This window comes from Anabrus simplex, chromosome X (genome assembly GCF_040414725.1).
Source record: "Anabrus simplex isolate iqAnaSimp1 chromosome X, ASM4041472v1, whole genome shotgun sequence".
Taxonomy (NCBI): Eukaryota; Metazoa; Arthropoda; class Insecta; order Orthoptera; family Tettigoniidae; genus Anabrus; species Anabrus simplex.
The window spans coordinates 153,492,629-153,514,546 of record NC_090279.1 but is presented as its reverse complement, the minus strand read 5'-3'; the positions used below and the strand labels follow the sequence as shown (position 1 = coordinate 153,514,546).

General features: G+C 38.4%; 2 protein-coding genes across 3 annotated transcripts in view; both read right to left on the bottom strand.

Annotated features, from left to right (window-relative positions):
* LOC136886729 (uncharacterized) overlaps positions 1–12,679 on the bottom strand; it is a 111,101-nt gene extending 98,422 nt beyond the window's left edge. Inside the window, exon 1 of the mRNA XM_067159533.2 lies at positions 12,641–12,679. Within this exon, the coding sequence (XP_067015634.2) occupies positions 12,641–12,643 (3 nt within the window). The 5' untranslated portion in view covers positions 12,644–12,679. The remainder of the gene's footprint in view (positions 1–12,640) is intronic.
* On the bottom strand, positions 1,839–19,186 carry LOC136886844 (F-box and leucine-rich repeat protein 13-like). Of its 2 annotated transcripts, none has more exons than XM_067159688.2 (2): positions 19,134–19,186; positions 1,839–3,982 (listed from the first exon to the last, which is right to left on the bottom strand). In XM_067159688.2, the coding sequence occupies exon 2, from the start codon at positions 3,978–3,980 to the stop codon at positions 2,619–2,621; it is 1,362 nt and encodes a 453-aa protein (XP_067015789.2). In that variant the 5' UTR covers positions 3,981–3,982; positions 19,134–19,186; the 3' UTR covers positions 1,839–2,618. The 2 variants fall into 2 exon arrangements, with proteins under 2 accessions (XP_067015789.2, XP_067015791.2); XM_067159690.2 differs by lacking the exon at positions 19,134–19,186 and adding an exon at positions 18,554–18,589.
* Between the last annotated feature and the right edge of the window lie 2,732 nt (positions 19,187–21,918).

The following is a 21,918-nucleotide window of genomic DNA, read 5'->3' as shown; positions in this document are numbered from 1 at the left end:
GATTGTAACATTTGATTTTTTACCTACTGTAATGTACACAACTGTAAACGTCGTTGGATGCTCTTCCTGACTATTGAGTTTACGATGAGAAGTGCAATGAAAAACACCTCGTCTCCGAGCTAAACTTAGTACCCATAGTTCTGATTGCCAACTATAAAGTTTACATCGAACTGTAAACGTTGTGTATGCTCTTCTACAGCTACACTATGGTACAGTCCCCAGCATTTTGTCTGATGAGAAACCACGGTAATCTATGCACAACTGTTTAGAACACTAAATTGTAAACTGTGCAACACACATACAAAAGCTTTCTGCAGTTAATGTTCAACCACAGCATTTACCCGATGTCAAAATAAGAAACCAATGCTAGCTAAAACCACGGAAACCTATGCTACCGATCCGCACAGGTGTTTAGAACACTCAATGTTTATTTGTAAACGAATAATTTGACTGGTGTAAAAATGAGAAACCACGTAAACCTGCTGTTGGCAGTAGTGTTCGAACCCACTATTTTCCGAATACATGGTGATAGCTACGACACCTAAACCGTGCAGCTACCGACAGGTGCTCGAGTATCTTACACCCGAAAATATTAATTATACATACCATTTACTTACATGTAATTTCTAATACTTAAGTAATGCACTGCATTCAGTAACTTAAAACAATGATCACCATCACCACTGCTAGTATTCAAAATATCGTATTACGAACGTGTTATTCGACGTTAAAACAATAATCACCACCACTACATGGTTTGGTTGGAGGGCTGTGGGAATCGAACGCCCGACCTCGCATGCGGTTTTACAATAATAAAACAATAATCATCACCACTACTGCTAGAATTCAAAATATTGTAATCACGAACGTGTTATTCGACGTTAAAACAATAATCACCACCACTACATGGTTTGGTTGGAGGGCTGTGGGAATCGAACCCCTGACCTCGCATGCAGCTTTTCATTCTTAAAACTACTACTGTTAGAATTCAAAATATCATAATCACGAACTTGTTATTCGAAGTTAAAACAATAATCACCACTACTACATAGCTTGGTTGGAGGGGTGTTTGAATCGACCCAGGTGCATGGATTCGAACACTGATCACAAATGCACTTCTTTGATGTTCTACACATGCAACACTCCCTATTGTGAAAACGGAACACATGCAAAAATACGGAATTGATTGTAGGACAAGCAAATGCTGTGAGTTAGCTTTTAGATTTTATCACTATGTATAAAACACACACACCCATGCGATTTTAATTCTCTACACACTTTAATTACCTGAGATACTTACATATGAAGAAGGGAAGGAAGGATCATGTATTTTTTTTTTCAATATGTAGATGTGCTCTCTATCAAGTCATAGAAAGAAATGGATGACACCTGTGTCTGCCTGCATGCACATCGCTCGCTGCTTGCTGTTATAACGGGAAGTAACAGGTCAGCACACTGTACACGCGTAGTATCTGACCTCGTCAGGACACAAATAAGAGAGCGCCCTCTATTCTATATTATTATTATTATTATTTTAGAGAAGACTCCGTGGCAGCGCGCCGCCCTCTTACTGCTGAATACCGTGGTTCAAATCCCAGTTACTTTATGTGAAATTTGTGCTGGACAAAGCGGAGGCAAGGCAGGTTTTTTCCGGGCACTCCCGCTGCTCAGCCTCGACCGGATGGGCTTACAGCCCCGTGTTGCAATAGCATTAGCACAGAATGCTACCAGAATATAACAGTATAAAAATGTCTTATTATTATTATTGTTATTTTAGAGAAGACTCCACGGCAGCGTGCCGCCCTCTTACCGCTGGACACCGCGGTTCAATTCCCGGTTACTCTATGTGAGATTTGTGCTGGACAAAGCGGAGGCAAGACTGGTTTTTCTCCGGGTACTCCCACTGCTCAGCCCCGACCGGCCAAATTTCTCTGACAATCCTGGTGTTTACAGTTAGAAATTCTTTCACCATGAGGTAGAGGATATTATAAATAGATATCATGGGGGTTGGGCAGTTAACATGATGGACTGCAATCAAGAACGCAAGTTTCCAAGCGCACCAAGCATAGAAAATGTTGTCTTGCAAAATAATGATAACAGCTTTTTTTGGACATAAAATTCTGAAACTTATGAACAATGTATAAAACATCCAAGAGTATAATTTGTAAAATTTGGATTTGATTTGGAGAAACAAAGACTTAAATTTGACACATTTCAACACACACATAGAAAGGGCCACTTGTTGCAATTCACCTAGGATAAAACACATCAAAATATAAATTAAATTTTCTAAACTACCGTGACCTAATATGAAATGAAACAAGGAAAATTATGGTGTTATTTGATTTTCTGTAAACCTACCTTCAAATGTGCTTGTACGTAACATTTTGGTCAACAGTAAGAAGTATTTCCCTCTTCCTCCCTCAGTCAGTAATATGTACAAAATATTGCAGGTAATTTGTAACAATGCCAAGTTATTGAAGGAACTGTACCTGTTTTTCAATACTTAGGTCTTATAACAGAAAAGAAAAAATGGAACTATAAACTGAAGATAAGGCTCATAATTCAATGACAAGTAAGTTATGAGGAACAGAGCAGAGTAACCAACAGTCCAATATTCAGAACAAGTCATCCCATTTAAAGTCTGCTACAAATTCAGTCATTACAGTTTCTTGATCACTCACATTTACAGCAGGTATGTACCTCTTCAGTTTCTCAATAGCACACATATCCACATTTTTACAAGAGTAAATCCCAAGACATCTAAGATATTTCATTTGACAAGGAATAACTTTCCATGGGAATTCAGCAAGATCTTGTCCCCACAATTTCAGTTCTTGTAATTTACTCAATTTTGCAATACCTTTGAAACCTTGCTTTGATAACCTACAACACTTTGCAATTCTAAGGCACTTCAAATGATGCATGTCTTGCAAATGAAGGAATCCACTGTTTACTACATCATTACAAGAGATATTAAAAAAAGTGAGCTCCTTAAAATTACATATGGTCTTTAAACTCTCATCAGTCATATTTTGACACCATTCCAAAGAAAGTGTTTGTAACATAGGACAGTTATTTACTATTGCATCAGTAACAGTGTCATCAAAATACCATGACTTATAGATGGTTAATTTCCTCAACTGTGACATATTTTCATTCTCAAAGATATTTTTGATATGGTCTGATTTGTCAGACCATAAGTTTTCAACTGTAAGGGATCTTAGAGTATTGAGTTGTCCAATGTGTTTGATTTTCGTCTCTTGTCTCTTACAATCTGCATAGTTGAAAAGGGATAAGGATTTTAGTTTACAGAGTGACACAACTGGGAGAACACATTCACCGGACATATCACAGCAATGTACTCCAAGAGTGTGTAGAGTTTCTTTCCTCATAAGCAAAAACTGGCGAAAATCATTTATTTCAAAGTTATAACACTGAAACTCAAAATGTTCCAGCTTCTTACAGTATTCTCCAAGTGGTCTTAAGGACAAATCAAGTGTACAAATCACTGTAGTCACAATTAACACCTTCAAGTTTGTAAATTTTTCAAAACCCTTGCTAATATCTTTTTCCAAAACCCCAAATCCAACGTTCAGATATTCAATTTTTGGACAATGTTCCTGCAAATCTTTCATAAAATTTATATTGAAGTACGGTTGCCGAATCATTTGTAATTTTTTCAACTCTACACAATTGTCCGTTATTGCCTGCAGAACTGAATCGTCACATTCCTTCTTGAGAATCAGGTTCTGCAACTTTGGAGAATTCTTCAGCATCTCCACAATCTGTTTACAGCTCGTGTCCATCTTAGGATAGTATTCCAGATGCTTCCACACTCTAGAACTCTGGGCCACTTGTCTCCACCGAGTACACACATTTTGAATTGACTGAAGTACATCTTCGTAAGTGCAATACGAGAAGATTCTCTCAAGTATCTCTGTAGGGAAACTTTCAAGTAAAGCATTTACTGCAGCCATTCCTGAAAGAAAGTACGGGAAAGCATTTTAATTTCCATGCTCAAAGTCTGCAACTTGACGACAAGGGCATTAAACAAAGTGTATTTCTACAGAATGTATGAAAGTTTGTATGAGCAATCTATTTTCCATAGCAGTACTATGATGGTTCCACAGAAAGTAGCAAAAGATATCAAGCATGATTATCCCTTTTAGAACCGGGTTTATTCAAGAAGGATACGCCTAAAAAGATCAGAAGTTTAGGATGTGGAATGGTGAAAAAACCAAGGCGTCTGAGGCATATTTGTCGGATCTCCTTTCAGAAATCTATAACTTAGGTTGTAGTAAAGGTAATTCTTTTTTTCAAGATTTCAAGAAAGCAACCCTTTTCCCTGTCTATTATATATATAAGAGAAAATCAGTTTGGAGGGATATATAACTGTCTAAAACTGAAAATAGATGTCAATTAATGAGGCACTTCTAGACATCTCATAAACTTACGACTTGGTACCAGAGGTGACCTCAGGATTCCCAGAAAAATCCAAAATTCTCTATATTCCCTGAGGGGGCATTTTGAGAGCTTCAAATTTGGGGCTCAGCATAACAACGCAGTCGGATATGCCCAAAGCCATAACCTATAGGTTTTGTGGGCTTCAAAACTTTCATGAAATTCATAATTTTTACCCCGTCCCCAAGTCCAGATGGCGGCACCATCTACTAGATGAGCTAGAAAACTGAAATTTGGCGAAATTATAGCTTTTAGCCTATAAAAGACAGAAAAATTCCACGATAATTAAATTTTTCATTTTTACCCCAGAAAAATATCGTAATATGGAGGAAATTTTAATTACTGTGCAAACTTTCCTTTCGAGGTATTTGGTGGCTAAATGGTAAGTTGTATCACAAAACAGATGGCACATTCTTGGTTCAAATTGGAGTGATTTACAACTTTGGTCCTATGACTTTCTGTTGTATCTCTCTGTCTTATGTGTTCTTCTTCTGCTTTTTTTCTTCGTGGGGCCTCTAAATATTAGTTCCTAATTAGCGTCGACCTTCAAGATCTTTTGCTACCATGTTTTTCCTTCATTCCCATCTAGATATACCTGCTCCCTTCACAAAGCTGCAGGTTGTTCTTATTGGGTCTTCTTGGATTTTCTCTCTCTCTTCACGTGGTAGTCATAGAGTGGAGAGTCTGATTCTACTCAGCACCTCACATTCGAAAAGTATCTGCTCAGCTGATTGCTCTGCTTCATTGCATTTCCTACATATGTTGTCTCTTAAACTCCAATTTTATGTAGGTGTTTTTTCAGATGGCAGTGTCCCGTCAACAGTCCTACTACCCATCTTATATTTTCTCTGCTGAGTTTCAACAGTTCTTTCGTATGCTTCTTATTTGGTCCTGTTATCAGTTCCTTTGCAAGCCTGCATCCTGGAGTATTTTTCCAGTTTTCCATTTGTTTCTTTTGTACCCATTTTCCTATGTAGTGTCAGGCTTGTCCATAGGAAATCCCGCATACAGGTACTGGACCTATAAAATGTGTTTCTGCCCCTTCCCTGGCCAGTTTATCTGCCTTTTCATTTCCTTCTATACCTGCATGCCCTGGTACCCATATTATTTTGGCAATGTTGTACTTTGAGAGTTTCAGGAGAAGTGATTGGCAATACCAGACAATGCTGGATATTATCCAGACTGCCTGCCTTATACGTTAGATTTGGCTGTATTTCTGAATTGTATGCAAATTTTGTGCTGTTTTACATGTATATTTCATAGTTTGACACACTTATAGTAAATATAGAATCGTGAAATTTGGCACGAACATTTGTCCACAGAGTGGCCATATGTGAACCAAATTGTATGTTTCTAGCTGTCACATAAGTATACAGAAAGTAATGCAGTGTGTAAAACTGTACCCAAATTCCACCCTATTCAACTTTTCTAACTCAATCTAACCTATAAATTGAGGATATAGGAGAAAATGTCATAGGTTCTACCATGTAGACCACTAAAAGAGGCACCTTAAGAGTATAGTATGTTTGTCAATATGACATATTGTTAAGCAGCCCTTAATATGTAAATGATTGTCTGCAAAATTGTAAACTTGCATACAGGTTCGTACATTGATCTAAATTCAATGAAAGCGATTTGTAGTGATCTACAAAGGGTGTGCTCCCTTTTTCCCCACATCTACTTTGACTGGCAGAATGAATGGGGCCCTTCTCCAACTCCTGTGTAACAGGCATTAATAAGGATGGCCTACCATTGTAATGGATAACTTAATGAGGCACTTCCAGGCATCTCAGAAACCTACAACTTGGTATCAGTGCTCGTAATCATGGTAGAATTACTGTCAATTCAGGATTATATTTAATTAATGGCTCGTGTAAGCACATTGTATGGTATTGTGTAGTTAACTAATTAACAAATGATCTGTAAATATTCAAACTGGATTTCATGCATTATTTTAAGTGTTGTTTAATTGCAGGTGGAAGTGCGATAAATGAATCTAGCGAGCGATTTAAAATTCAAGTATAGAGACATTGTAGACAACTTCGGATATCAAAACAACCTTCTATGGTAATCTTAGAGTACTGTTTAAACACACTACTTCCAACTTTTGTTACTTTTGAACTTGCAATGTAATGTAATTCTGCTCCAGGTATCAGTATGCATCGTTCATACAAGCTTTTCTGCTTTTCATTCTTTATCATGTATCCTCATTGGTAAACTGCTCCCTAATGATCGGACCTTCAAGCGATATCAAAGAAATATCTCTAGATTCAATGCGCTGTTCTTAATTTCCAGTATTTTAATCAATAATGGTGATTTCTACGCTGAATTTATATCATCCGTATGCAGTTTGTTGTGTGATGTGATCATTTTCTGCTGTATTACTTTTTGTAGTTTATGAAAATTTAAATGCCAGATGTGGCCTCGTGATGTCATTGTTTCATCAGTTGACCTTCAACAATAACAGTGATATACTGACTGAACCACGAGGTCATAATCTTGGCTACCACAGCAAAATAGTCCTTAACTCTTGGTAAATATTTTTCATTTAATAATCACTTTGTAATTTTCACACGGAACTTCCTTCTTTGAACACGGCAGAATTCGCCCTTTAGGTTAAAATATTTTAAAACCCAAATTATAAGTTATGAATTTCATTATGGTCTGTATTGACAACTGATCACTATCAAAGGGTATGGAAGGGTCAACTATTCCATACCATTAGCTTGTATAGTGTCTTATATAATTGGGATTAGTTTCGACCCAATCTTCAGCCACAATCGAACTGGAAAAACATATGCTCACATACAATACATAATGATTAAACTATCAGGTAAGTTTCAATTTAAATCCAAATTTTGAAACATTGACGAACTTCGAAAAATGCTTTAAAATTTGGATTGCAAACTGAAACATACCAGATTGTTTAATTTATTGTGTACTGTATGCGAGCATATGTTTTTCCAATTGGATCATGCCTGAAGATGACCCAGTGTATATGGGATCGAAACTAGCCCCAATTATATAAGACACTATACAAGCTAATGGTATTGAATAGGTGGACCCTTCTCTACCCTTTGATAGAAACCCAAACTGGCAATGGTTGGCTTCTTTACTGAACCCAAGAGGAAAATGGACTTTTTTGCTTTGGCCTTACGTCGCGCTGACACAGATAGGTCTTATGGTGATGATGGAACAGGAAAGGGCTAGGACTGGGAAGGAAGCGGCCATTGCCTTAATTAAGGTACAGCCCCAGCATTTGCCTGGTGTGAATATGGGAAACCACAGAACACCATCTTCAGGGTGCCGACAGTGGGGTTCGAACCCACTATCTCCCGAATACTGAAAATGGATTTTCAATAGTATTCGTATTTCAGTATGACGACTGGGAGTAGTCGTGTTTCGGTATCGCTCCGTGTACTTTGTCTACTAGTAGTGTTCAAGTTTGCCTCCAGGATGAGAATGTGTTAGACTTCAACGCGAAATATGAAAACCATTGGGAAAATACTCTTGTGAATGGCACGGAGCTTCGTATTTCGTCCCACGCGCTGGCATTAAATGGAACTATGTATCTGGTGATGTTACAGTCGCAAGCCTGCAAGAAAACAACAGATGAACTCTAACCCAAAGATATCTGGTTCAGCGATCTGTGTGCTCTATCGGCTTTGTCCGGCAATATACAACTGACCCCAGGAACCCAGCATGACAGCGGTATGAATTTCTTCTACCAAAATGTAGGGAGCATGTGTAATTCTTTGAAGGACTTTCAACTCGCTTTCAGTGATGCCAGCAAAGATTGTATTTGTATAGTTGAATGTTGGTTAAATGATTCTGTTGGTGATAATCAGGATTAGGATTTTCAAGTGCGCACCTTTTTTGTTAGGGTGTATTAAAGCTGTTCGGAAAGATATCACAGTGTGAAATGTTGCTTCTAGTAGCAAAAAGTGGCATTTTTCATGCACCTTTTCCCCTTTTTGGGATCTTTGTCACTTTTCCCCCAACCATGCCCATAATCCCCTTTCCCCCTTTTTCTCTTCAGTTTAATTCCAATTTATTCTATAAGATTTCTAATCAATATAAAATATTTAACTTTCAATTAATGTCCACTCCGCTTGCTGTGTACGTGCGAATAGTAAGCCTACCTCTTTCAGTAAACACCGTGCAACAAAGGAAAATAATTGTGTGTTTACAAAACCTCTTTCTCTCGCTTTAACACTATAATGTAGCCCGCAATAATGCATTTGACAATGAGTGATCCTATCCCACCAGAATCAGTAGTCTGCTGTTCGTGAATGTGAGTTTGTTACTGTGAGAGACTTTATCTGTTTGCATGGGAGCGGAGGCTGGTGACGCAGAGATGTCAGCAATTGCACCAACGAAGTTCCGATAATTGAGACTGGGTTCTGCTCGAAGCTACTAGAAATCGCCGAGACTGCAGTTCCAGCATGAATGAGAACATTCTGGTAACTGTTGCGGTGTTATAAGAGAGTGTGGACAGCAAGTGAGCGAGTAAGCACAACAGTGAGTTGTGTGATAGTCGCATTTAGTTAGCATGTGAACTGGTGTTATCACTTTGTTACATTATTATACGAGTGTACTACTAAATTTTACCATGCCAAAGGTGCCCAGTGCCTAATTTATTGCTCTGGCTCAGGAATTCAAACAAGATTGCATAGTAACTGATTGAACTGTTATGCAGTGTACAATGTACAAGAATTTTGTTAGGTGAAAAACACCAGCAAAATCACATCAAACAACACATTTCCAGCTCTAAGCATCAAATGAATGAGACGATTCAAGCAAACAAATCGCGGTAACCTCTATTACGAAATGTGTTTCAACAGAGTTCTTCAACAAGCTAAAATGTGAAGGAATTAAACATAGATTTGTGTGCAGTTCTTACACAAGCAGAAATTCCAATCAATAAGGTGAACCATCCAGCCTTCAAGGGATTTCTTGAAAAATACACAAAGATGTCAATGCCTGATGAGAGTACTTAAAAAAAAAAAAAAAAACATGGAGCCTGTTTATCAAGAAACCATACAAAGAAGAAAGATTTGGGAATCATTGTGGATAAAGAGATAGACTCAATGGAACGATATGTTCTGAACATTTTAGTTTTTCCCTTAACAAGGGAGAATGTTAAGCCCATGTTTTAAAAAATGTGTGAGTTGCGAAAAACCAATGCCAGTACAGTAATGCAATCAATTATGGACTTCTACCAAAAACTCTGGCCTACTGATAACGAGTTTGAAAAACTTCTTATGATTACAGACCGAGCTCCATACATGGTTTCAGCTGTTAACCAATTGTAACCTTTATTTCCTAAGTTGAAGCCTGTGGCATGGTTGGTTCATGCCCTTCACAGGGTTTGTGAATCCATAAGGAACGAATACGACATCGCAAATCAATTCATCTCTGCATTGAAGATTCTACTGAAAGCCCCGAGTCGTGCTGTTGCTTACAGGGAAACCACTGGCCTGCCCCTTCCCTGTCATTACTCGCTGGGGAACGTGGATTGAGTGTGCTGCTAAGCTGTGCGAGAATTTTGATAAAATTAGAGTGTTTGCCCTTTCTTTGGATCCAACCGGCGCAAGTACAGTTTTCAAGGCACATCAACATCTGTTACCGGAGAAAATACATAATTTGCAGACAGAACTATATTGTGTCCATAGTTACAAGTACCTGACTGCAGTTATTAAACGATAAGAAGAACAAGGTCTGTTCAGAAGAACCCAGGCATTGAGGAATTCGCCACATCTGTAAAGTTGCCATTCCGAGTGAATACAAGGTTTGGCCCACTGGTTTCAGTGGATGCTGAAAGAAGCTTTAGCATCTACAAAGATTTTCTATCTCCCTAATAGGAACAGACGTTTAAAAATATAGAGATGCTTAATGTATTGAAAAGTACAACAACTTCATGTTTTTTGTTCTTTTTATGAGCGATAATTCGATGTACTTGTTTGTAATTCAATAAACTAGAATAGAGAAAAGAGAAATCGTTGAATTAGTTGAATAAAGCAGAAAGTTTTCTCCTTTTCTTTACCTTACTTGAGCACCTTTTCCCTTCCTTTTTTAATCTGAAATTTGCACCTAAAAATCGTAACCCTGATGATAATGAACTGTTGCCTACTGATTACTGTGTGTTTCGTCAAGACAGACATCAAGTCCACAGTAGCAAAGTGAAAGGGGGAGGGATTAAGGTTGCTGTGAAATCTGCTCTCGGGCCAGTTTCCCGGCCAGAGCTGGTGGGAGAGTGGGAGTGTCTCGTAGTCAAGGCTACCCCAAGACCAGGAAGGGCTGTGTTTGTAGTGTGATGCTACCTGCCACCAGACAATGTGACTGGTAGGGTGAGTAATCTACGAGCAACGCTGGCCAAGACCACAGCTGTTTTAAACCCGCAGGATATTCTTGTAGGTTGCGGTCACTTTAACATCCGGCATTTGGGTTGGAATCCTAGTCCTGTTATAAAACAAAGATGTGCGGAAGTCATTTACTTCTTGAAATAGCGAATTCGGACTCTAGCAAATGTGTCACCTCCCAACAAGAAACGAGAACTTCCTGGACCTTGTTCTAACCTCAGAACAATACTATGGCCATTTGGACTGCTTTGAGACAGAAAAGGTAATTACATTCGACCATCAAGCTGTAGAATTCTCTTTATCTTTACTGCGAGTTATGCGCCCCGTACCGCAGAGGAAGTTAATGTTCACATGGTCTAAGGCAGATTTTTCTCAAACGAGAGATCTCCTTTCATTGTACCCCTGGAATTTAATTCCCCCTCCGTCGATGAGGCGTTAACCCTCTTTTTACGACCTCCTTTGCACTGTAATAAAAGACACTGTACTATCCTGGATAGTTAGCACACGGAAGTACCAATGCTGGTACGACTCTGAGGTAATATAATACCAGTATAAATGGCCAGTTATTGGATATTAAAATTTTTCCAGCTAACCCATTCCTGGTTGCCCGCGTTTCACCCCAGTGTGCCAAGTTGGGCTCATCAGTTGGTAAATAGCACACCCACCAAGATGCATGGCTAGTGCATAACGTGGCGACCACTACATAGGCTACTTGGAGCCACCGGCAGTGCCAATGCACTATGAGAGACTTTGTCTCATTTTCAAAAATTGATGCCTGCCTGGCCATCAGATAATTAAAGATATTGATTCCCAAAGGGATCCTGAAATATTTGTTCCGAATGAGTAAATTTATAATACCAATATAGTTGGTCCGTTATTGGACATTATAAATTCTCCAGCAAACTCATTCCTGGTTGCCAGCGTTTCGTCCCATGTGCCAAAATGGGCTCATTGATTGGTAAATAGCACACCCACCAAGACGCATGGCTAGTGGATACTGTGAAGGCCAAAGCGTAGGCTACTTGGAGCCACCGGCAGTGCCAATGTACTATGAGAGACTGTCTCATTTTCATAAACTGATGACTGCCTGGCCATCAGATGATATAGATGATTCCCATAGGGAACCTGAAATATTCGTTCTGAATGAGTAAATTTCTAACACCAATATAGTTAGTCCATTATTGGACATAAATTTTCAAGCTTTAAACGTGTATACAGTGTAATATAAAAAAATTATTAAAGATGCTGAAGGTGTCATCCTTCATAATGAGGGGCTTCATAATCACCATTAGGATTCCCTGCATACCAATAGTGAGAGTTGTGACTGTTCACGTGAACATTAAGAGGAAACCAGACATCATCCAAAAAGAGCTCAAGCTGTGGATCGAATAAACGATCATTCAATGATGCAAGATATCACTCATAATATTGTGGCTGGATCAGCAGTTTTAAACAACGGGCTCATGTAAAGCTGGATGGTTTGCTGTATAACAGCTATGTAACTGTGTGCAGAAGAAACCATAACCCCTACTTCTTGTACTAATTTTGTGAGTGATTTATTCGTTGACCATTCAAGATTCACTGCAATGTCACCTAGCTTTCCCCCTGTTAAAACTTTGTATGTATGAGTACGCTTTATATAGCACAGATCCAGCAGTTTCAAATTTATTTACAATTACGATAATATGTGCTCGTGAAGGTGCCACTTCACCAGGATATTGCTGAACAAATGCCTAGCTTACCCTTCTAGCTGACTCGTACTTGAAATAACTTTTACATATGAAAATATAGTGTTGCAATGATAACTGTCTCACCATGTTAACAGCTTGAGATTCAGATTGGTGACTAATGCTTGTAACACTCGCACGCTGCTTGCAAGTTCAAGAACTATGCGCGTGCCTCCCGTACAGCTGCTTAGGTCTCGGAGAGTAGAAACACCGCCTGGATGGTCTGGGTTCATAAGAGGGACGCAGTACGGTGGCAACCATGCATGTAATTCGCTGTTTTTCCACAGAGGGGTGATGTAGCCATCAATTAATTCAAATAATAATTGACCATTATTACTGCATTTTATATCCACTTTTTTCATGTTTTGCCCGTATTGAATCAAAACTTACAATCAAAAATAAGGGTAGAGTTTTCCACCTGTTCAATACTGCAAAATAATGAAATTATTAAAACATCACTTTTTATTTAATGTCATTTTGGTACCGATTTTGGCAACTCACCTTGCCATCATCAGCCTACGAGACTGTTGCAGGACATATTTGATAACTACATTAAAATACTTATATGTTTGTACATAAACAGGACCTTCTAGACTAAGTTTTGTTATTTACAGTTGCGTGTATACCTTAAAACTTATGTAGTTGAAATACTGTACCAGGAATGCCTTAAACAGTAAAAGTAGAGACATCAATACAGAAAGTGTAAAAAAATAAAAATAAAATACCATTCTATAGTTCCTTAATTATACTAAGATGCTTAAACTATTTAGTACTACAAGTGAGTAACAATGCAACAGGATTGACAAAGCGGGGCAGGTGGTTGTTTTAAACATTTTCTATTAATATTTCACCTATGAAGTATCTATTCCATAGATTTCCCTTTGCCTTTCGTTTGAAAGTTATAAAAGTAGGGGCAATTTTTACGTCAGCAGGAAGTTTGTTGTATGCTTGAATTGCTGAGAATTTACAACTGTTCTTCCCATATTCCGAAGAGTGGATGTGATACAAGACCAAATCATCCGCATGTCTAGTTTGATACCTGTGGTTGTCTGAATTGGTTATTAAAGTAGTGTTGTGAAATATTATGTTTCTTTTTATTTTATACATTAGTAGTAAATATGCTGAGAGGTGGAATTTGGTCTGAGTGTACAGGTCTTTTACTGGAGTATATAATGGTAAGTTAAATATGTTCCTTATTGCCCTGTTCTGTATCAGCATTAGTACATTCAGGGATGACTTTCTACAATGTGACCAAATAACACATAAGTACTGCAAGTAGCTATGTACTAGTGAATAATAAATTTGTAGGAGGAGGTGTTTAGGGATTAAATATCTAAGTCTTTTTAGTAACACAGCAACTGGGGCAATTTCCTTAGTTAAGTATTCAACATGGTCATTCCAGGTCAGGTTCTCATCAATAATTAATCCAAGATATTTCACTTTATTTACTTTTCGTATCATTTATGAGTAATTTAACACTATTTAAGTAAGGATTTTTGTTTTGAAATAGGTATGTATTTAGTTTTCTGCAGATTCATTGTCAATTTGTTACACTGGTACCAGTGTAAGAGAGTATGTCCTGCTGCATGTTTTCTAAAACTGTGTCCTTACTTTTGGCCGTATAGAAGATATTTGTGTCATCAGCGTATGTGATATAGCCATTTAGAATACATGAAGAAATATCATTTATATAAATGAGAAATAAAATAGGACCTAGTATGGAAACTTGTGGGACCCCATGGGTTACATACTTGGCAGAGCTCGAGTAATTATTCACGGTAATGAGTTGCTTTCGTCCTGTTAAGTCATTTAGAAACCAATTGAGCGCAAGGCCACGAATTCCAGCCTTTTCTAATTTTCTTAAAAGAATACTATGATCAACAGTATCAAAAGCTTTGGTAAGATTATTGAACAAGCCTGCTGCAATGTTGTTGTCTACGGTGGATTGTAACATTGTAATGAGATCAACAGTAGCTACTGCGGTACTAGAGATCTCCCTGAACCCATACTGCCCCTTATAGAAGAAATTCTTTTTGTTTACAAAAGCCAAGTCTTTTATTCACAACTGTCTCCATAATTTCAGAAACAATTGATAAAATCGAGATTGGCCTATAATCACTTTGATTTAGTCTATTCCCTCCCTTAAACACAGAGATCACATCAGCTATCATTAGTTTATCGGGTATTATAGCGATAGCCAGGGACTCATTAATGATCTCTACGAGTAATCCTATTATAGGGTCCTTTGCTTTTTTTAATAGTGAGGTAGTAATGTCATCTATACCGCAGCTATTCATACTTTTAAGGTTAGATATGATTGACCTAACTTCTGCAACATCCGTTGGGTACTGGTAGAGGGATTCAAGGCTAGTAAATTCACCGAAAGACACAGTATTATGTTCAGGAATACTTAGAGCTAGGTTTTGGCAATGTTTATAAAAAGCAGTTGAATGAGTCACACAGAACCTGTTTATCAGTTATTACTTTGCCTTCAATTTCAAGTGTGGTACACGAGACATTCGTTACTTTTTAGTAAGGATGATTTCGTTCATTAATATCCATGTCTATTTTGGATTGTTATTGACGTGTAGTTCAAACTGTGACATAGACTGTGCTATTTCAAGCCACATATTCACTGCCATATTGTCAGGCTCCATGGCTAAATGGTTAGCGTGCTGGCCTTTGGTCACAGGGGACCCAGGTTCGATTCCCGGCCGGGTCGAGAATTTTAACCATCAATGGTTAATTTCGCTGACACGGGGGCTGGGTGTATGTGTCGTCTTCATCATAATTTCATCCCCATCACGACGCGCAGGTCACCCACGGGTATCAAATCAGAAGACCTGCACCTGGCGAGCCGAACATGTCTTCGGACACTCCCGGCACTAAAAGCCATACGCCATTTCATTTTACTGCCGTATTATAAAAATGCAAGTACAAACTGTGCATTTAATCTTACCTCTGTGTGGAATGCAACTCATTATTAAGAATTGACAGTGCTACGTCATGCAGTATAGTGCCAATTGGACTTTCCCGTGTTCCTACATTTCGTTTTAAAACACCGGAAATCTTGGCGGAGTACCGTAATCTCACACTACTTTGAATGTCGTATCCAGCGTAGGACAAGCGACTTCGAGGGATTATTTGTGGTATCTTCGAGGGATTATTCGTGGTATCTTCGTGGGATTAAGACGTGGTAACTTCGTGGGATAGAATGTGGTTCACTGCTGGTGCTAAGTTCGACTCTAGGCTGTTCGCTGCAGAAGTTCCAGTCATTAAGCTGCAGAGCCGTACTTCAACTACTCTTATAAGCAGAACTCGGGTATAGTGCGCATTGGTATCACCTAAATATCACTATAAAATTTGTCACAAATGGAACATAATAATTACTTTTACACATATCAAGTGAAAAATCCCTGGCAAATTAAGAAATATATGTTTTTTGGAGAATATTAATACGTACTTTACTACTTTGCAAGTACATTTGGTGTTGCGCTCACAGTGACACACGTATGTCTTTTGTCTTACATTTTGAACAATTTTGTGTGTGATATCTGGGTTCACTGAAGTTCTTTGCTTTCGTTTCATTCTTCACTTGTCAATGACATCATTTCATGAACTGTATCGCGATATGCAATATTTGATAGGCGACAAAATGATATGGCCAATGTACATAAGAAAAATTCAGTGGACTAGTGATTTATTGGTCCAGGGATCATGCTATTTTTCTTTTGACCTCCATTTTGCTGCTTGTACTGGCCAAAGATAATGAGAATCTACAGACATAGCACTCCCATTCCACAGTGTTAGCCCTGGACCTGAATAAAGTAACAAAAGACGGCACCAGCAGCGAATGGACAAAGATAATGAGAATCCACAGACATAGCCCTCCCATTCCACGGTGCTAGCCCTGGACATGAAGGAAGTAACAAAAGACGGCACCAGCAGCGTAGTACGACATAAACCAGTCCTGTCTACAAGCCTTAAGTATGTTTTCATATTTCTCAAATAACGACGGTATTTCTTAATTTGCCAGGGATTTTTCACTTGGTATGTGTAAAAGCAATTATTATGTTCCATTTGTGACAAATTTTATAGTGATATTTGGGTGATACTTTTGCGCATCATACCCCAGAACTCAGGTGATATAAGTGTATTTTACATTTTATTGAGTGAGTAATTACACCTAAGCCTTAAATGAAATGAAATGTCGTATGGATTTTAGTGCCGGGATATCCCAGGATGGGTTCGGCTCGCCAGGTGCAGGTCTTTCTATTTGACTCCCGTAGGCGACCTGCGCGTCGTGATGAGGATAAAATGATGATGACAGCACATACACCCAGCCCCCATGCCACTGGAATTAACCAATTAGTGTTAAAATCACCGACCCGGCCGGGAATCAAGCCCGGGAACCTCTGAACCGAAGGCCAGTATGCTGACCGTTCAGCCAACAAGTCAGACAACCTTAACTGATAATTAGGCACTCAATCATTCTTGATATTCAACAGTGCTACGCATATTAAGTGAAAAGTGCGTGGTCTAACAAAATAATTTTTGATCGTGTGAATTCCAATCCTACTACTTGTAGAAATCGTAGGAGGTCATTTAATAAAACTTTAAGTCATATTTAAATGAACCTTAGGTTTTTCTCCAAAACAAGTATAACTGGAGATCAATTTTAAAATGAACTTTAGAATTTTCTTTTTGAAGTCAATGTAATCTGAAATAATTTCATAACAACCTAATTGAACTGTAGGCTTGTTCTACAAGTGCACAATTTAAAATTTATGTTTAATTTATTTATCTGGACTGTAGGATGTCTGAAACAAGTGACTGAAAATCATTAATTGGACTGTAGGATTGCTAAAGCAAGTGCAATATGATATTAGTGGTTTTAAACAGACTTTAGGCTTGCACCAAAAGTGAATGATTTAATTTTCTTTGAATTCTAAAAATCTTGGTCAAATGACAAAGTGATTGAATTGAGGCTTATAATCAAAGTTTTTATTTTTAAATTTGAATTTATGTGTGAAATCTTAGATGAACTGTAGGGCGTGTTGAAATGATCGAAAGCTTGTATTCATTCTAAACCTCATACAAACATCAAGTGGATGTATAGGACAACGACTCTATTTTGTTCAATCTTAACAGCGTACACAATTCAGTCTTTTAATTTCATTTTGAAGAGATCAATGGAAGATTTAATTTTTGATGAATGAGAAGCAGGATTATATTCTTGAAATTATTAATAAAATATTGTAAAAATGTTATTACCATCTATTATTCGCCCTGCGAAATCATCCTTCTCTGTACCTGCTCCAATAGCAGCCAGCAGCCATACAGAACCTGAGATCCATCCTATCCTCTTGCCCAACAATTATTTCCCTGTAAAATACAGAGACTAAATCAAATCTTATGAGGTTCTAGATAAGTCATAAAATTATACAATCTTTTAAATATACAGCACCTTGCGTTGTCAAATTGTTTGTAACATTTATAACATTTTTGTTGTAACACCAAATTTTTGATAAAATTTATTTTTAAATATATGTTATTCGGCTGTTAAGGGCGTACAATTAGACTTGAAGAGGTATAAAAACATTTTGAAAACTTTGTTGTCTTAGGCAATCTTTAAAATAAAAACTAAATTTAAATAAAATTATATGACTTATCTAGAACCTCGTAAGAACTGATTTAGTCTCTGTATTTCAACTACATAAGTTTTAAGGTATACACGCCACTGTAAATAACAAAACTTAGTCTAGAAGGTCGTGTGTATGTACATACATAATAATATAAGTATTTTAATGTAATTATCAAAAATGTCCTGCAACAATCTCCTAGGCTGATGATGACAAAGTGAGTTGCGAATCCGGTACCAAAAATGGCACTAAATAAAAAGTTATGTTTTAATAATTTCACTATTTTGTAGTATTGAACAGGTGGAAAACCGTACCCTTATCTTTGATTTTACATCCACTTCAAACCTGAATAAATTACCTCAACAAGCCGAATCTTTTCTTCCTTCCGTCTCTACTCCTAACTCTTTCTTTCGCTAATTAACTAATCTATCAACCTTAAATTATTGAGAGAGCAGCAGTAGCACACCGGTATCAGTATAACCTGTTGCTGGGCGGAAGTGTAGTTCTTTAGAAACCGACGGAAGCCTTGTTAATTAGTTGTAACGTCGTCCGAGGTGCGTCATACAGGTTTTCTCACAGTATCTTTTGTAAAGATCATGGGAAGTTTCAACTCTCACAGACTCAGCTACATGAATGTTTTTTCGCAGAGAAAGCAAATGGAAAGGTTTACGAATTCACATTTCACACACTTAGAAAGTAAATGTAAAAGTGAACTGTGAACTTTATAATGCTTAGCTACTTCGATCATGTGTATTAAAAATACAAAACTACTGATTTAATAGCACCCTATCATCCCTGTACAAATAAAACTGTACAAGGTCGAACACCGCTTCAAAACATTCCAAGTCAAACACACAGAAGAATGTACTATGATAGAAAATTTGTTTGGCGACACTAGAATAGATATCCTTACGAATGATAGATTAAATAGAAAATACCTGAGCCTTCTACATCGCATCAAGCGATGCAATTATATACCCAACACGAGTAATAAAGCACGCAAACTTTTAACCAAAAAGAATGTCTTCCTCCTCTGCAAGGATCATAGATAGAAATATATCCGTCACTCTTGTCTTGTCTTGTCTTGTCTTGTCTACATTATTTAATGGGCTTCGCTTGAGAGCGGTATACCCAGCCATGTAACCGAACAAAGAAACCAAAGTATGGAGGAGGCGGACATATAAAGTCAAAAGTGTAAAAAAGGTGGGAAATTAAGGAATGAAACAACACGACTACACAGGAAAAACACAAGGACACAAGGGGACTAATCTTCACGCCAAAGCGACCGATACTTGGCGACTTTCTACTAATCACAAACAGACCGGGTCAACACCGAGGGGAGAAAGAAAGGTATCGAAACTACTACACCGGGTGGGAGAGAGAAAAGAAATGGATAAGGTAACTACGGTTAGATATCGAGAATTGAACACGTCTATATTGTGGTACCGCGAAATTGGGAATGAATATTATATAAGGTAGATAGACAACCATGATCAGAGGGAATACGTGTTATTTGGTTACATTACTACCGGCATTCCTGGTAGACCTATTCTGTGAAGCAACAGAAGATTCGAGGTTGCGTAAAAGAGCCACAACTTCCTCCTGTAGAGTAAGAAGCCTTTTTGACCATGTGGCATCGTGGTCAGCTGCCTTAGCATACGCCCCAAGTTTATCGGAAATAGCTGGAATGAATTTCGAAACCGGGTTCGAAGCCCGGGATGTTTCTGGCTTTACGGTCGCAGGCGACACAGCCTGCTGGGAAGGAAAGGGAGTGCTCGTCCCGGATACAGAGGCAGTGGAAGATATGGCAGTCGTAGCCGAGGGAGGTACTTTGAGGAGTTCCCGATATCCCTGGACATCATACCCTGGTGACCTAGCCGGTCTCGGAGTGGGGGATGAGACAACCGCCGTAAATTTACCTGCTGATTCTGTAGAACCGGCGCAGATTTCTGGAGTGGAGGAAATTGTTGTAGAGTCAAAAGGGGGCTGAATCTATTGCACACTGGGGTAAAAAAGGACTCGGAGGATAAAGGAGAAACTTCCAAAGCCTGCTGTTTTTTCATAGCCTGTTGTCGTTTATGTTCTGGACATTGTAGAGATCCCACGGAGTGCTCCCCGGAACAATTTAGACAAAGTCTGGTAGGATTCTTACATACTGTAGTTTCATGATCTTGTGCGCAATTGGCACATCGAGGAAGTTGAGTCCTACAGTTTTTTCTGGTATGGCCATATCGTTGCCATCGCCGACAGATAGTCGGTTGAAAGACAAACGGGTCGACCTGGGTTCGAACCCGATAAATGGAGACGAAGGCAGGTAAAATCTGGCTACGAAATGTGAGTTTAATGGTGCCAGTTGGAATATAACTGACCCGGCCATCCTGAACGGAGCGGCGGTTCATTCTCTGAGCTCCAACGATAGGGGCGGTCGATTCAGCAACCTGACAAATTTCCTCTACGGACAAATCTTTATCAACCCCTCGAATAACTTCGATCTTATATAGTGATGCGGAAGGAATAAACGCTTTAAGATTTTTTTCCTTTAAGATAGGATTGGTGAGAAAGTTATTAGCTTTTGTGCTTGTCTGAAACTCAATTTGAATCCTATGGCGACCTCGCCGAGCAATTTGAGTAACACCTGAAAATTTACGGTCATAAAAAAGTTTTCCCAAAGCCATGGGATGTATACTGTCCCAATTTCTTACTTACATCAATGGCCTCCACAAATACTAGATAGGGGCCTTTATGGGTATCGTCGTATGTCTGCGTTTCAGGTTTAAGAGCATACACATCAACCTTAGTAGAGGAAGCACGGTTACGATCCGATGGGGTTGGGTCATTTAACACAAGTGTATTGTCCATAGAGTACTTACGAGTATCAACTTCTACAGACTCCTCCTCCATACTCTGACCCCCACTCGACTCCGCCATGATGTGGGGAGCGAGTTAGAATTTAAGACATATAATACAAAACCTCGTACCGCTCCCAAGGAAGCTAAGTAAGACGAAACACTGAATACCCGAACCTACTCGCACGACACGGAGTAATGAGATCCGTCAGTCCTGTATAATAAAGTTAGCTGAGAAAACAGGTCATGGAAGCTACAGTGGCCACTTTCTCTCTGCCAACATAAGGAAATAAATCCCACGATAGTACCTCGTAGTAAACGCGATGATGATAGTTGTTACTTTGTTAGAATTTTAATTGTGATAGAGATAATGATTGTATTTCGGTAGGAAAGTTGTATCTAAAGCTTCTCTCGTGTCTTTTACTTGAAAAGTAAATTGCAATTGCCGTATTTGTATGTTGGCAATACTGTTATAACGCTAACTTGTATAGTTTCACCGTTCGCATTTTAATGTAAATTTACATCTATTAAGTGATAAATGCAACATTGATTACTGACAATGTTAATGCAATTCATATAAAACCCCAAAACGCCCGTACTTGCCTAAATCACGATCTAACATAACCTAATTCTTTCGTTCGTTCGTTCGTTCGTTGAACCCTTCCCACGACTTTTATGTATGGGAATGGAAAACACGAGAAGGAAAGGAAGAAGTAAAACACAGCACAATGCACACTGTTTATATTTTGAATTTATTTATTCCAAACAGCAGGTAAGAAGCACAATCGCACAGACGTTTACTCGCAACAGCTAGGTAGTTCAATGTGAAGTAGCTACGTTCATGATCATAATACTATTCCTTCACACTAAGAACGCG

Excerpts from the sequence above, each read along its gene's own strand:
- LOC136886844 (XM_067159688.2), bottom strand. The coding sequence starts at position 3,980 with ATGGCTGCAGTAAATGCTTTACTTGAAAGTTTCCCTACAGAGATACTT.